General features: G+C 43.6%; 1 protein-coding gene across 2 annotated transcripts in view; it reads right to left on the reverse strand.

Moving 5' to 3' along the window:
• UBN1 (ubinuclein 1) overlaps positions 1 to 7967 on the reverse strand; it is a 29327-nt gene extending 21360 nt beyond the window's left edge. For both annotated transcript variants that reach the window (XM_006897414.1, XM_006897413.1), the window contains exons 1-6: positions 7681 to 7967; positions 3253 to 3339; positions 2704 to 2799; positions 2191 to 2325; positions 1589 to 1692; positions 492 to 939 (exon numbers count right to left, since the gene is read on the reverse strand). In XM_006897414.1, the coding sequence (XP_006897476.1) occupies positions 492 to 939; positions 1589 to 1692; positions 2191 to 2325; positions 2704 to 2799; positions 3253 to 3339; positions 7681 to 7929 (1119 nt within the window). In that variant the 5' untranslated portion in view covers positions 7930 to 7967. The remainder of the gene's footprint in view (positions 1 to 491; positions 940 to 1588; positions 1693 to 2190; positions 2326 to 2703; positions 2800 to 3252; positions 3340 to 7680) is intronic.
• Positions 7968 to 13233: the final 5266 nt, after the last annotated feature.

Here is a 13233-nt window from a genome sequence, read left to right on the forward strand (position 1 = left end):
GCAATGACTCCCTAACACAGATGATATGTATGGTTGGTTTAAGGAGCAACTGAACCCTGGCAACAATTCATCACCTCCTCTATATATACTTCTGAAGTGTGCAAGGTTTTGGGGTAATTTCCAGAACCTTCCAAAGTGCTAAAGAGTAGTACCTTGGCTTTAATTGCCGGCTGTCCATGTGAACGTCCACCCAAGACAGAGGCAACTCAGTAAGAAGAGAGTGGACAGAAAGAAAGTGAAAAGAAGAAAGTAAATTTTCCAGGAGGGATGGAATCAAGCAAGGCCTGAAGATGACACCCAAGGGGCAAAACAGAGAGTTCTCTCCATCAGGAGTGTGAGAGCGCTGAGGAAGAGCTGACCCCAGCTTGCTTCCTCGCTAGCTCAGGAAGGGTTTTTCTGGGCGTAGAGCTTCCTGGAGTGTAGAACCAATGTCAACCTGCCCCAGGGAACCGCTTCCAGGGGAGCCCCAAGGCCACCCGGTGTCACCGTACCTGAGCCAGCTCCTTAATGCGCTTCTCCAGGGGTGCAGGCAGGCCTTCGGGGAGGGAGGAGGGCTGCCTGAACTCCGGGTCCAATCCCACCCCAAGGGAATCGCTCTCATCATCCATATCACGGAAGGGACTTCCTTCTGGAGACTCACTGAGCAGCTGCTCCAAGTCCAAATCAGTCAGCACATCCATGGCTGTGGCTGCCTGCTGCAGCAGGTCACTTTCAGAGGTAGAGCCAAAGAGTGAGAGCAGGGGGTCAGGAGGTGCCGCCTCCAGTTCCCGCAGGCCTGGGGCTTCCACAGATGAGGAGACTGCTCCTGGCGTGTGCTCCTCCTCCCTCTTATTCTGAGCCTCCTTCTCTTTCTGGAATTTCTTTAACATCTCTTTCACGCTTAGTGCCCCAGAGTATTTCTTCTTCTTCTTCTCTTTACTGGCATTGAGCGCTGTGAAACTGCAAGCAAGAAGTGACTGGTTATGGAGACTGTGCAGAGGGAGGGAGGAAGCACCTCTGTAAGGGGACATTCAGAGAAAAACTTCATCCCTACTAGGAGGGTAACAGCCCAGTCACCCAGAGGACCCTCCTCCTGTCCTAGGGCTCTCCCTGCCAAGACCAGAGTTTCAGTCATTGACTGAACACAGATTAAAAACACAGTGTCTCACGCTATGTACTCCTGGGCACTGAGACACCACAGCCAGGTGGAAATAAAAGGCTGCAGAAGCTTCCCTGACTCTCAAAAAAAAAAAAAAAGGAAAAAAGAAGCAGGACAAGAACTCTTTTAAGTGAGGCAGTAGAGTCACAGAGAATAGCAGAACCTGGAGTAGCAGCTGGGGAAGGGAAAGTGAGGCACATTAGGTACGACCACAGACAATAAGAGAAGGCAGAGGCAGAGAGGAGTTCCCAGGAGCAAGAGGAGCAGTGCAGGGACAGAATGGATGCCAGTGTTGATACACAGATGGGAGAGCTTGGACCGCCAAGGTGGCCCTGAGCAAGTCGGAAGGTGGCCTCTTCCAGATCTGAGGGAGGAGGCTGAGTCAGCTCCCAGGCAGCTCAACCCAGGTGGCTTGGATCTTAATCTAAGAAAGAAGCTGCTGCCGCTCACCCAGCTTTAGAAAACTTGGACTTTTTTGACCTCTTCTCCTTGTCATATGTGTCATCTTTTTTCTTCTTCTTTACCTTCTCACTGCCTTCCTTCAACTTCCGCTTCTAAGAATCAAAGATAAGGAACAGTTATCTGGCCCCCTCACTCAGGGAGCAAGAACTAGCCACCACATTAGCCTTGACCCACCCCGGCATGTTCCTACACTGGCCTCTCCTTGCCTTCCCATGTTTAGCTTGCAAGGCTAGAGCCACGCCACACACACCTGCTGCACAACAACACAGCCTTTCCTCAGTCAGCCAGCTACCATCTCTCAGAGATGCCAAGTGACCTGAGGTAACAATGGGTCACCAATGAGCAGAAACCCGTTCCAACTAATGAACCAAACACCACTGATCCTATGTGTGTATCAATGTGAACTAAGACGCCACATCCAGAACTGGAGCAGAGCCTTCCAAAGCTTGCATCACCTTATCCCAGCCAGGCCTATGAGGGGGCTGCTGACCCCACTTCCCCCACAGCATCCTGGGCCATCCTTATTCACCTGTCAGGTCTCTTGGGTTCACAACAGTTATAGGGAGAATCAAGCAGAAGCCAGTTCTAACCTTCGGGGATTTCTTCTTCTTTTCTTTAATGAAGTCATCCTCAGATTCTGAAGCTTGGCGAAACTGCAAGGTCCCCGAGTTGATATAGAATCCTCCATACTTGGTGGTCAAAGATGCAGGGACCAGCTCATCATACTAAAAGGGAAAGCAGAGTGTCAGCACCAAGTTCAGGAACAACATTCCCAAGACGTAAAGTTGGTTTTCAGAGAGCAGATACCAACACATCTATCATACTTTAGAGAGTATGGTGGGATGTTGCTGCAGGCAGACTGCCAAAGAGGCTCTCTGGACAGATCTGGCCATTACTATCTTGTACATGAGGGAACTAAGACCCAGAGGGAGGGTGTCATTTCCTTTGTTTCCTCCAGGGAAGATGAGGGCACTACCACTCTGACTCCATTTCCAGCTTCCAGGCTGCTCTCATCACCACCACCATCACCATGACCACCACTACCTCCACCACCACCACCAGTGAGCACCGATGCTGAGGGTCCATTCTTAGCAAACACTTACCGCCTCCGAGTTATCAATGAAGGAATCGGATTCATCATAACCATACCCCATATCAATCAAGTCCTGTATCCGGTCTTTTCGACGCTTCTTTCCACCCTACGATTTTAAAACAAAGGACATGTTCTGGGTTTTGCTGGGTTGCTTTTTGTTCTTTAACTTATAGGTGTTATCCTGGTAACCTATCTGATACAATAGTGTTTTTTTTCTGTTAAAACTTTCCTTAGTTTTTTATTATAGTGGACGTATACAATATTTGTCTTTTAGTGGTTAGCTGAGTTTACTCAGAATAATGTCCTCCATGTATGTTATTGGTGTTTTGTCAACTCTTATTTTATTCATTAACCTTGCACAGTATCCCGCTGTACATTTCCTACCAGCTGCATTCTATGTATGTTAAAATATTTAAGTAATCATTGAGCTCTGCTCTAATGTGGTTGCTACCACTCTGCATCAGGTGGAGTTGGATATATATTGTGACTCACTCAAGGAAAGGACCATCCAGTGACCTCCCCACCTTGCAAGGCGACTGTCCCAAGACAGAAAGCTTACGTATTTTTCTTCAAATTTCCGGGCAAGGGCTTCCACCTTATGTTTTTCCTTTTCTTCATCATTGAAAGGATCTGAAAGGTCTTTCTTCTGTAAAAAGATCATTTCCACACACAAAAAGTAGTGTAACTACTGAGAGAAATTCCATTGACCACTCAACACCTATAAACAATCAAAACTGTTTTCCAGGAAAGACAAGGTATAACACATGATACTGTTACCTTAATTACTAAGGCACAACTTCTATTCATGTGAAGCAAGAACTTGATGAAAGGCCCACAGCCCATCCCTTCCCTAGAGCATGAGGTCCTGCCCTCCTCACCAAGTCAACACTGAATGCTAGCAATCCTGCAGGATAGAGTTTTCAAGTATGTAAATCTTTATAAACACAATCATCTTTATCATTCTCTCAAGGAGTTGGAAGGTTCCAATCACCAATTTTCCAGTTAGCAATCAAGAACTTAACTGATGCATCACCAGCATTCTCCAAACACAACAAAGGGCCTCCAGTCAGGGACATCAGATTACAGAGAATTGGATCACAATCCCTCAGTGGGATTTCCTGCAACCTTTGTAAAAGTCCTTTTATGCATTTATAAGCATGTAACATATAAAGGGTCTCCACAGCCTTCACCAAGCTTTCAAAGCAGTTAAAGGCTCAAATAAAGCTCAGCACCCTGGAAGGGAGAGTGCTGATTCTTGAGTGCTGTCTGGGACAAGGCCCTCCATATGCCATAACAGCCCAGAGCAGCCCCTTGTCCTGGGAAGCCACTACCCTCTCCTGGTCTCAGAGCTCATTTTCAGGGTTTTTATGTGGTCTTCCGAAGTGTGTTTCTACTCATAAGCCAATTCTTTCCAAGAAATAACATTTTACAGAGTTAGACCATAAGTTTCTTGGACAAGAGGGCTTAGTTTTAATAAAGACAATGGACGATCTCCTTTCAAGCAATTTACTGTCTTTCAGAACCGCTGGAGGATTAGCTATGAGTTGGTTAAAACTCAATGGCACACAACAACAATGCTCAGGAAAGGCGTTATCTCCTTCATTTGCATTTATTTTTATTTGTGCAAAGTTGATTTGGGGTGGTAGAGATGGTCGTCTCTGGGAAACCTGCACTAACCAAGTCTATCACCGCCATTTTTCTAATAGCCAGTGCTACTACCTTTGGGTCTCCCACATTCCACTTTAGTCCTTCTTGTCACATTCTAAACATCATGCTTTGCACACTCCACAGATGACAGCCTAGCATCAACCCTGACTTTTACAGATACCGGGAAACTAAAGACTCACTTCACTGCAACATGCACCTTGCTGTGGGGTCTGGAAATGAACCCACAGCATCTCAGAGATCTGCCTGCACGTGTAAGAGCAGAGCAAAAGCATTAAAGACTGGAGGCTTGTTTGAAAACAAACTCCCTTCACTCACTACCTACTCTCTGCCTACTATTTCCCATCCACCCATAAAACGATAATCAAACCCATTGTCATGCTGGCTCTCCATCAGGCATCTGAGATAGTCAGTCTCTACAGGAGACTGCCTCAACTTTCTCTCAAGGAATAGCTGATGAATTCAAAGTGGTGATCTATGAATCAGCAGCTTAATAGGCAGCTGCATACAAACTATCAAGTCTCCATAAACTCTTCTGGTCCATGCCCTCAGGAGTCTCCTTATATACTAACTTAAAAAAGAACTGCCTTGTAATCTGTTACTTTGTCATTCTAGTTCTCCTAAAATAGTTACAAAGTTGCAATTTCTTAGCTACAGCTAGAAGGGTGACTTTTCCACTTGGGAAAAGCCCTCTGTGGCTATCAAAGCACAGTGCTTTGCTTGTCCTATTAAATCATAAGTAGACACGCCAAACCAACTGTCCTTTTAACAATGCAGAGCTAACACTCAAAGATCCTAAAGTTCTCAGTCTGAAGTCAAGGGATGGCTACTGAGACCAGACTAAAGGTTATCCATATAAACCAAACACACTGTCAATTGAGTTGCTTAGGACTCATGGCAACCTAACAACGGGATTCCAGGGATGTCAATTTTTACAGAAATGGACTGCTTCATCTTTCTTCCAGAGCCACTATCAAACTTGAAACACTGACTTTTAAAGTCAGCAGTGTGACATGCACAAAGGTAGTAGAGCTTTTTCCTTTGTGTATGTTCCACACACTTTTCAGAACTGGAGAAGGACATCTGGAATTCAATCAAGGTGAAATCTGAGCCTGGAATTCTATGTTCAGTTGACCTACTGATTTAGTTTGAGCCCATAAATAAGTATTACTGCATTTGTGCTTCCTTTCTTTAAAAAAAAAGTTATTTACCAATTTTTATCTAAACAGAGTGGAAGACCCTTCTAACCCCATGAGCTCATCCCAAACAGAACACTGTGAACTAGGCGAGCCACTTGAGGCATTCCACTAGAAACCTGACCTACATAGTCTAGTTTGACCCTTGGATATCCTGTCAGCCAGGCACTGTCCTTTAACCCTACTTGAAACTACAGGTGGAATACTATTTGTCTTGTCTGCAATGCCTAGCATGGTGTATGGGGGTATACCAAACAGAATGGCTCAATGTGACCCTGGTGGACAAAAGCAGAGCTATTCCTTCAGGTTCCCGAGGCTGTGGCTCTCTGTAACTGCAAACCATCTAATCTTCCCCCAAGGAGTGGCTGGTGGGTTTTAAATGGTGATCTTTAGGTCTGAAGTCTAATGCTCTTACCACAGCACCACCAGGACTCCTATGGCTACTTACATTCTAACTCACAGCAACGTTCCATCAGGTTTCTGAGGCCACTACCAGATGAGATCACCTATCGTGGCAACACTCAAAACAATCAAGAATTCTTCAAACACCATGTAACAACAGTAGCTGGTGACCTTTAATAGTCACCAGTGTGACACATGAGGTACTAGACCATCAGTGTTTATTATACGGTAGATGTTCAAAAATGTTCCTTACCTGCAACTCCTACCAGTACTGTATGATTCTATTTATAGAAATAAAAAGGAATGTAAGGCTCATTGGCAATGTCAGAAACCAAAGCAGTAGCTACCCTTAAGGGAGGGGGGAAGAGTCTCTGAAAAGCATGAAGAGGGTGTTTCAAATGTCCTCCTTACTGTTTCTTTCTTGACTCAATTGCAGGTTACACAAGTACACGTCACAAGTGTATTTACATATTTTGTTGTTGTTGTTGTTATGTGTCATCAACAGCTCTGAACCCTGTCCTACCACACTGTCTCCAACACACCTACCCCCATTTCTCCAGCTACTGAGTCAATCATGTCATCCAGCGTCTTCCTCACCTGCACTGTCCCTCCACCCGTCTGAGTAAGACAGACTCTTCAAGGACTCATCCCTCCTGGCAACGTGCCCAATGTACGTGAGATAGAGCCTCAAAATTCTTGCCTCCAAGCAATGTGGTTCACTCTCTCCAAGACAGATCTGTTTGTTCTCTTGGCAGTCCATGGTATGTATGTTCTTTACTCTTCTTATGTATAGAATGCTATTTAAAATCCTTTAAACAATTTTTTTTTTAATTTAACAACTTGTCAAAACATCAGTCACAGCTGAAGCTAGAAAACAGGTTTGTGAGTATGTACATTTGAAGTGAGGGGAATTTCAGAGGCTATTTTCTATGTTTCTTTATGTACATCAACAGTCCCACATGAGAAAACTAACCAAGAAAAGATTTTTTTTAAAATGCATGCAGAAAACAGATTTTTTTCAAGAGACCTGAAGGTTATACTTCAACTCTCATGAAGAAAAAAAAAAATAGATTAAAAACAAGAAGAAAAAAATATCTTTCTATTATGAGCAGTCTGTATCTTACCACCAGGGAAAAAGCAAGTCTCCTGGCACAGAAAAGCCCAACACAGCAGTCCCTCATTTGACAGGAAGCATTTAGACTCGCTTCCCAGACTGCTTTGCAGAGTGGACAGCATCTCCCAGATTTGGGCATGTTATCAGAAGGGGACAATCCCTGGAGGACATCATACTTGGAAAAGTGGAGAGTTGCTGAGGGAAAGACTATCAATGGGATGGACAGACGCAGTGAGTGCGAAGATGTGCTTAGGCACCACATGCAGATTGTAGAGCTCTGCAGACCTAGGCCTGGTTTGGTTTGGTTTGATTAGCATTGCCGTGACTCAAAACCAATGGCACCTAACAAGGTAGAACATGAAAAAATGCATTATTTCTAACAAATATTAATTAGTCATGATTCAAATAAGCTTTGGATGTGCCAGACATGTTTTCCTAGTCTAAGTCAGGATATTATTTTCAGAATGAATTCTATCCCTTTCTGCCCAGAAGTAAAACTTGCTTGTGCTCTGGGTGGAGAAAAGACCCCTCCCAGCAGGCAAAGGTCCTTAAGTACAACCTGTGATGGTGATGCCAGGCATGAGATCTTCAGAATGACATGGAGGTGTACCTTGTCTCCAGCAGGAAGGCCTTTCACCCTTCCTCGCAGATTCTTCACCAGCTCTGGGTAGAAGAACTCGGGGCAACGTTTGTGGTCTGGTTCAAAGAGGGTGAGTGTGATGCGAACAGCAGCTGCTGCAGGCTCTAGATCTTGATGTTGCTCTGCTCCCCCAATATCTTCCTTCCGGGATTTCTTCAAAAAGGCAGTATTTAGAGGACCTGACAGAGAGGTAAACTGGACCCTGTGGGGCTCAGACATGGCTACCAAGTCCCAGCGTTGTCACTGCATGGCTTCTGCTAACACTGGGGAAAGGAAAAAGGGGCAGGTCAAACCAGACAAGAAAGTCACCATGGAAAAGCCTGTTGAGCTTATCTTCATTACCATTTATGGATTTCTCTTTTCTTTGAACAACATTTTCAATAGAAACATGTATGTATAAATGTATAAACATATATTATCAGTATGTATAAAGGAAAGGCCTAGAAAAATCCACTGCTGTCAGAATCAATTCCAACTGATAGCAATTTTCTGAGTTTCTACTGCTATAATTTTATGGGCATCCTTCTTCAGAGCAGCTGGTGGATTCATCACCAATTTCTAGATCAGCAAACTACTAAGGCAATTACACCACCAGTGCTCCTCAAACACTTAGATATAAAAGGAAAGTCATTCCCAAATCCTACCATCCAGATGTGAATCACGTCCACCATTATTTTCTCCCAGGCTTTTCTTTATGTACATATGCTATCGTTAGGTAGCATGGAGCAGGCTCCAACTCAAAGCGAGCCTTACATGCAAGCAAATAAGATGTTGCCCAACCCTGTACCATCCTCACACTCTACCGACTGTGTCAGTACATCTTCCCTGAGCATCTTCTCCTTTTTCACTGATCCTCTACTTTACCAAGGACATATAAAACAAGCAAAACAAAACAAAAAAAAAGACTCACAGTGACCCTCCATCAGGTTTCTGATGCTGGGAATCTGTACAGGAGAAGTCCACCCTCTCCTGTGAAGTGCCTGGTGAATCTGAATGGCTAAATTTTGAGTTAGCCTAACATTTAAGGCAGAACATTGATACATCAACTAAAAAACTCAACTCATTGCAGTCGAGCAGGAACTAACCCATAGCTGACCTTCTGGGGGTATTCAGAAGCTCTCAAACATTATTTGAGCATTAACATTAAAGAAGGGCGTTACAGTGCCTTGGCAGTAAGGGGCTGGCTGCCAACTCAAAGGTACATGGTTGGAATCTACCGGGTGCTCCTGGGGAGAAAGATGGAAATCTCTTGAGATTTGTTGTTATTAGAGGCTGTCGAGTCACCTGTGATATGTATAAAAGTCCTGAAACCTGTTTTATCCTGCGCCAACCTTATTGTCTCTGATACAACTACCCCCATTCCCCGAGTCACTGAATCAATCCATCTCATGAAGGGTCTTCCTCCCTCATGCTGTCCCTCTCCAAAGACTGGTCCCTCTTTCAACATGCCCAAAATATGTCAGACGAAGCCTCAGAATCCTTGCCTCCAAGGATTAGCTTGGTTTCACCCTCTCTAGGTCGAGCCCATTTGTTCTCCTGGCAGTCGATGGCATATTCAATACTCTTCTCCAGCATCATAGCTCAAAGGCATCAATTATCTTTCCATCATCCCTCGTCATTGTCCAGCTCTCTGATGCAAAGCAAGTTAATGGCAAAGACTATGGCCTGGATCAGGTGCACCTTAGTCTCCAGACTGACATCAATGCTCTTCAGTACTGGGGAAAGGTCCCTGACAATAGACCTTCCCTGTGCAATTTGTCTTTTCATTTCCTGGCTGCTGGTACCAATAGTGTTGATTGTGGAGCCAAGAAAACTAAAGCTGTTAATTTACTACCTCTGAAAACCCACCAGAGGGCCAGCTCCAAATTTATTCAACACCATTTTTTCTCCTAATAGAAAATAATCACTTTCTTAAGACTGCTTTAATGAGAAAGTTTACTTTCATTTTGGATAAATTTTCACAATAAAAGAGTTTCCAAGCCTTAAAGCCCATTACCAAGACAAGGAGAGAGAGAGAAAAAAAAACCCTCTACAAGTTCTCAGGTGGGTATGGCCAGACTCACTTCTTAATAGAGTCAAGGGCTCCTTAGCACTTGTTCTCATCACCCAAAGAATCTCAGCAAAAGCAACAAATTATCCCAGCCAGAGACCTTCAAAACAGCTTGAGAATGGTCAAAACAAACTCAATTCTAAGATCCTACGGGTTTACAGTACATATGCAAATACACGTTATAAAGATATTATGTGCGTACATGCGTGTGTGTAATTTTGCTGTTATAGTTTTGTACCATCAAGTCAGAACCAACTCACAGCTGACCCTCTGGTGGGTTTTTAGAGGGAGTCAACTGCTTAGGGGGAAATGATCCATCTTTATCCCAGGGAGTAGCTGTTGGATTTGAACTGTGTGCCTTCAGAAATGCAGTGTAGCTTCTTAACATTAGGCTACCAGAGCTCCCTAAGTTCAGGAGAATTTAATCTGTTAAACAAGTATCTTAAGTATGCTTCTGACAAAAATCTATTTTATAAATTCTCAGATTTATAAATAGACAAAGATTGTGAGTGAAATTTAGAGGATTAGGAAAAGCCATGTTTTTAAAGAAACAATTTTAGTGAGTGGAATAGTACCGTACTTTTCTACACACAAAAACCATCCCTCTTAAAAACCTCAGCTATTATTCAAGAAATGCTTTCCTTTTTTTTCTCAAGCTTCCTCTGTTCCTTAGGTTATTTCCAAGAACTGAATGTTTTGATTATTGTGCACAAGACCTTTTCATGTTATTTTAAATCACACAAGAAGAGACTGCCTATCTTTCTCCCATCAACTACCTGCCTCTGGATTGCCAATGCAATTGCTTACCACTAGGTCCCCAGAGTTCCTTGCCTATGTATAAGTAATACTAACTTCTAACATACATACCAATGCTGCCAGACACAAACCCAATAGAGCAAACAAAATGGTGAGAGTGACCCATATACATACAAGGAGGATTTGTTAATAGAACTATTATTCAAAGATACCAACTACTAAAAGCCAAAGGTGAGGAAATGGAAGACTTCTATTAACTTTTACAATCTGAAATAGAACATGCAATCAAGATTCACTAATAAATAATTGGTTATTGGAATGCAAAAGTAAGAAACAAAGGAGGAGTGGTAGTTAGAAAGCATAGACTTGGTGACAGAAATGAGGCTGGAGATCAAAGACTAAATTTTGTACAATCAATGAAAATAGCCTTTTTAAAAACACCACAGTGATTATACACGTGGACCTCATGTGATGTACTGTACAGGAATCAGACTAGCTACATCTGTGGAAAGAATCATTGGAGAAGCTCAGTATTATCAATCAAAATCAGGCCAGGTGATGACTGCAGAACAGATCATCAATTATTTATGCCCAAGTTCAAAATGAAGCTGAAGAAAATGAAAACAAGTCTGTAAGAATGCAAACATGAGGGGAGCTCTGGTGGCCTAGTGGCAAGGAACTGCAACTACAATCCCAGAGGTGCACGGTTTGAATCCACCAGATGCTCTGCCAGGGAAGGAGGGACAATCTCCTCCTGTACCAGTCAGATCTGATTTGACGGTACACTCACACAAAAATAAAAAAATATTAAAAAAAAAAAGAATGCAAACATGAACTATATCCTACCTGAATTTTACAACCACCTCAAGAACAGGCTTGAAACACTGAATACTAATGATTGAAGACCAAATGAGTTGTGGGATGACATCAAAGATATCATCCATGAAGAAAGCAAAAGGTCATTACAAAGACAGAGGATAAAGAATAAAGCAAAATACAGTGCAGAAGAGACTCTAAAAACAGTATTAGAGGATTGAGAGTCCTAAAAATAGAAGAAATGCTGAAGTAAGAGATGAATAGAAGATTTCAAGATGACAAAGTAAAATAATGATAGAGAGCTGGAGTTAGAAAATCAAAACAAAACATACCTGCCCTTTCTCAAGCTGAAAGAACTGAAAAATTCAACCCTCAAGTTGTAATACTGAAAAAGACTCTAGGCAAAAATCTTGAATGATGCAGGAAGTATCAATAGAAAATGGAAGGAATTCACACCCACTATACCATTCCTGTAGGAAGTGCCACGCGAGCCAGGATAGGGGTGCCCAGCGCAAAGGGATCCCCACTCCGTAGCTGGGAAAACTGAGACACTGAGTTGGGAAGTCATCTCATCAGAGATCACTGACAGGAGGGCTAGAATCAAGCCTTCCAACTGGGGACATTCCTGTCCCACCTCTTGTAGAAGATTTGCACTTTTGAAGGAGCTCTGATGACACAACCCTGCTTGCTGAAACTGAAGAGGACCTGAAGCGCCTGCTGCAGAGTATCAAGGACTGCAGCCTACAATATGGATTGAGGCTCAATGTCAAGACGACAAAGATTCTCACCACTGGACCAATTGGCAGCATCAGGATGGATGGTGAAGAGATTGAGATTGTACACAGCTTTAGTTTGCTTGACTCCACAGTCAACACTCTTGGCACCAGCAGCAAGGAAATGAAAAGACACACTGCCATGAGAAAGTCTGCTGTTAGGGACCTCTCCAAAGTGCTGAAGCGCAATGGTGTCTCTCTGGAGACTCAGGTGCGTCTGATACAGGCCATGGTTTTTGCAATCACTTGTTATGCATCAGAGAGTTGGACAATGACCAAGGAGGATAGAAGGAGAATTGATGCCTTTGAGCTGTGGTGCTGGAGAAGAGTATTGAGAATACCATGGACTGCTAGGAAAACAAACAGATTTGTCCTGGAAAGGGTTAAACCGGGTGGCTCCTTGGAGGCAAGGATTCTGAGGCTCCGTCTAACATACTTTGGACATGTTGTGAGGAGAGACCGGTCCTTAGAGAGGGACATCATGCTTGGGAGGGTGGAGGGACAGCGCAGGAGAGGAAGGCCCTCTATGAGGTGGACTGATTCAGTGACTGGGATAATTGGGATGGGAGTGTCAGAGACAGTGTGATTGGCCCAGGACAGAGCGGAGTTTAGGGCTGTTGTACATAGGGTCGCTATGAGTCACAGGCGACTCGACGGCACATAACAACAACAACATACCAATCCTGACCCCACATTTCTCCTCATAGAGCCCAGCCTCCCCGATAATCTGTTCTGCATACAGGTTGAAAAGGTATGGAGACAGGACACATCCCTGGTGTACGTCCTTCCCAATTTTGAACCATGCAGTGTTTCTTTACTCTGTTCTGACGACTGCCTCCTGGTCCAAGTATAGGTTTCACATTAGCACGATCAAGTGTTCTGGGATTCCCGTTCTTCTCAGAGTCAGCCACAGTTTGTTATGATCCACAGTCAAACGTCTTTGCACAATGAAACACAAGATATATATTCCTCTGGTATTCCCTGCTTTCAGCTAAGATCCATCTAACATTAGCTACAATATCCCTAGTACCATGACCCCCTTCTAAACCCAACCTGGACTTCTCGAAGTTCTTTGCTGATGTACTGATCCAGTCGTTTTTGAATAATCTTCAGTAGAATCTTGCTTGT

The sequence above is a fragment of the Elephantulus edwardii genome, unplaced genomic scaffold, assembly GCF_000299155.1.
Source record: "Elephantulus edwardii isolate Elephantulus edwardi_28Jun2011 unplaced genomic scaffold, EleEdw1.0 scaffold00209, whole genome shotgun sequence".
Taxonomy (NCBI): Eukaryota; Metazoa; Chordata; class Mammalia; order Macroscelidea; family Macroscelididae; genus Elephantulus; species Elephantulus edwardii.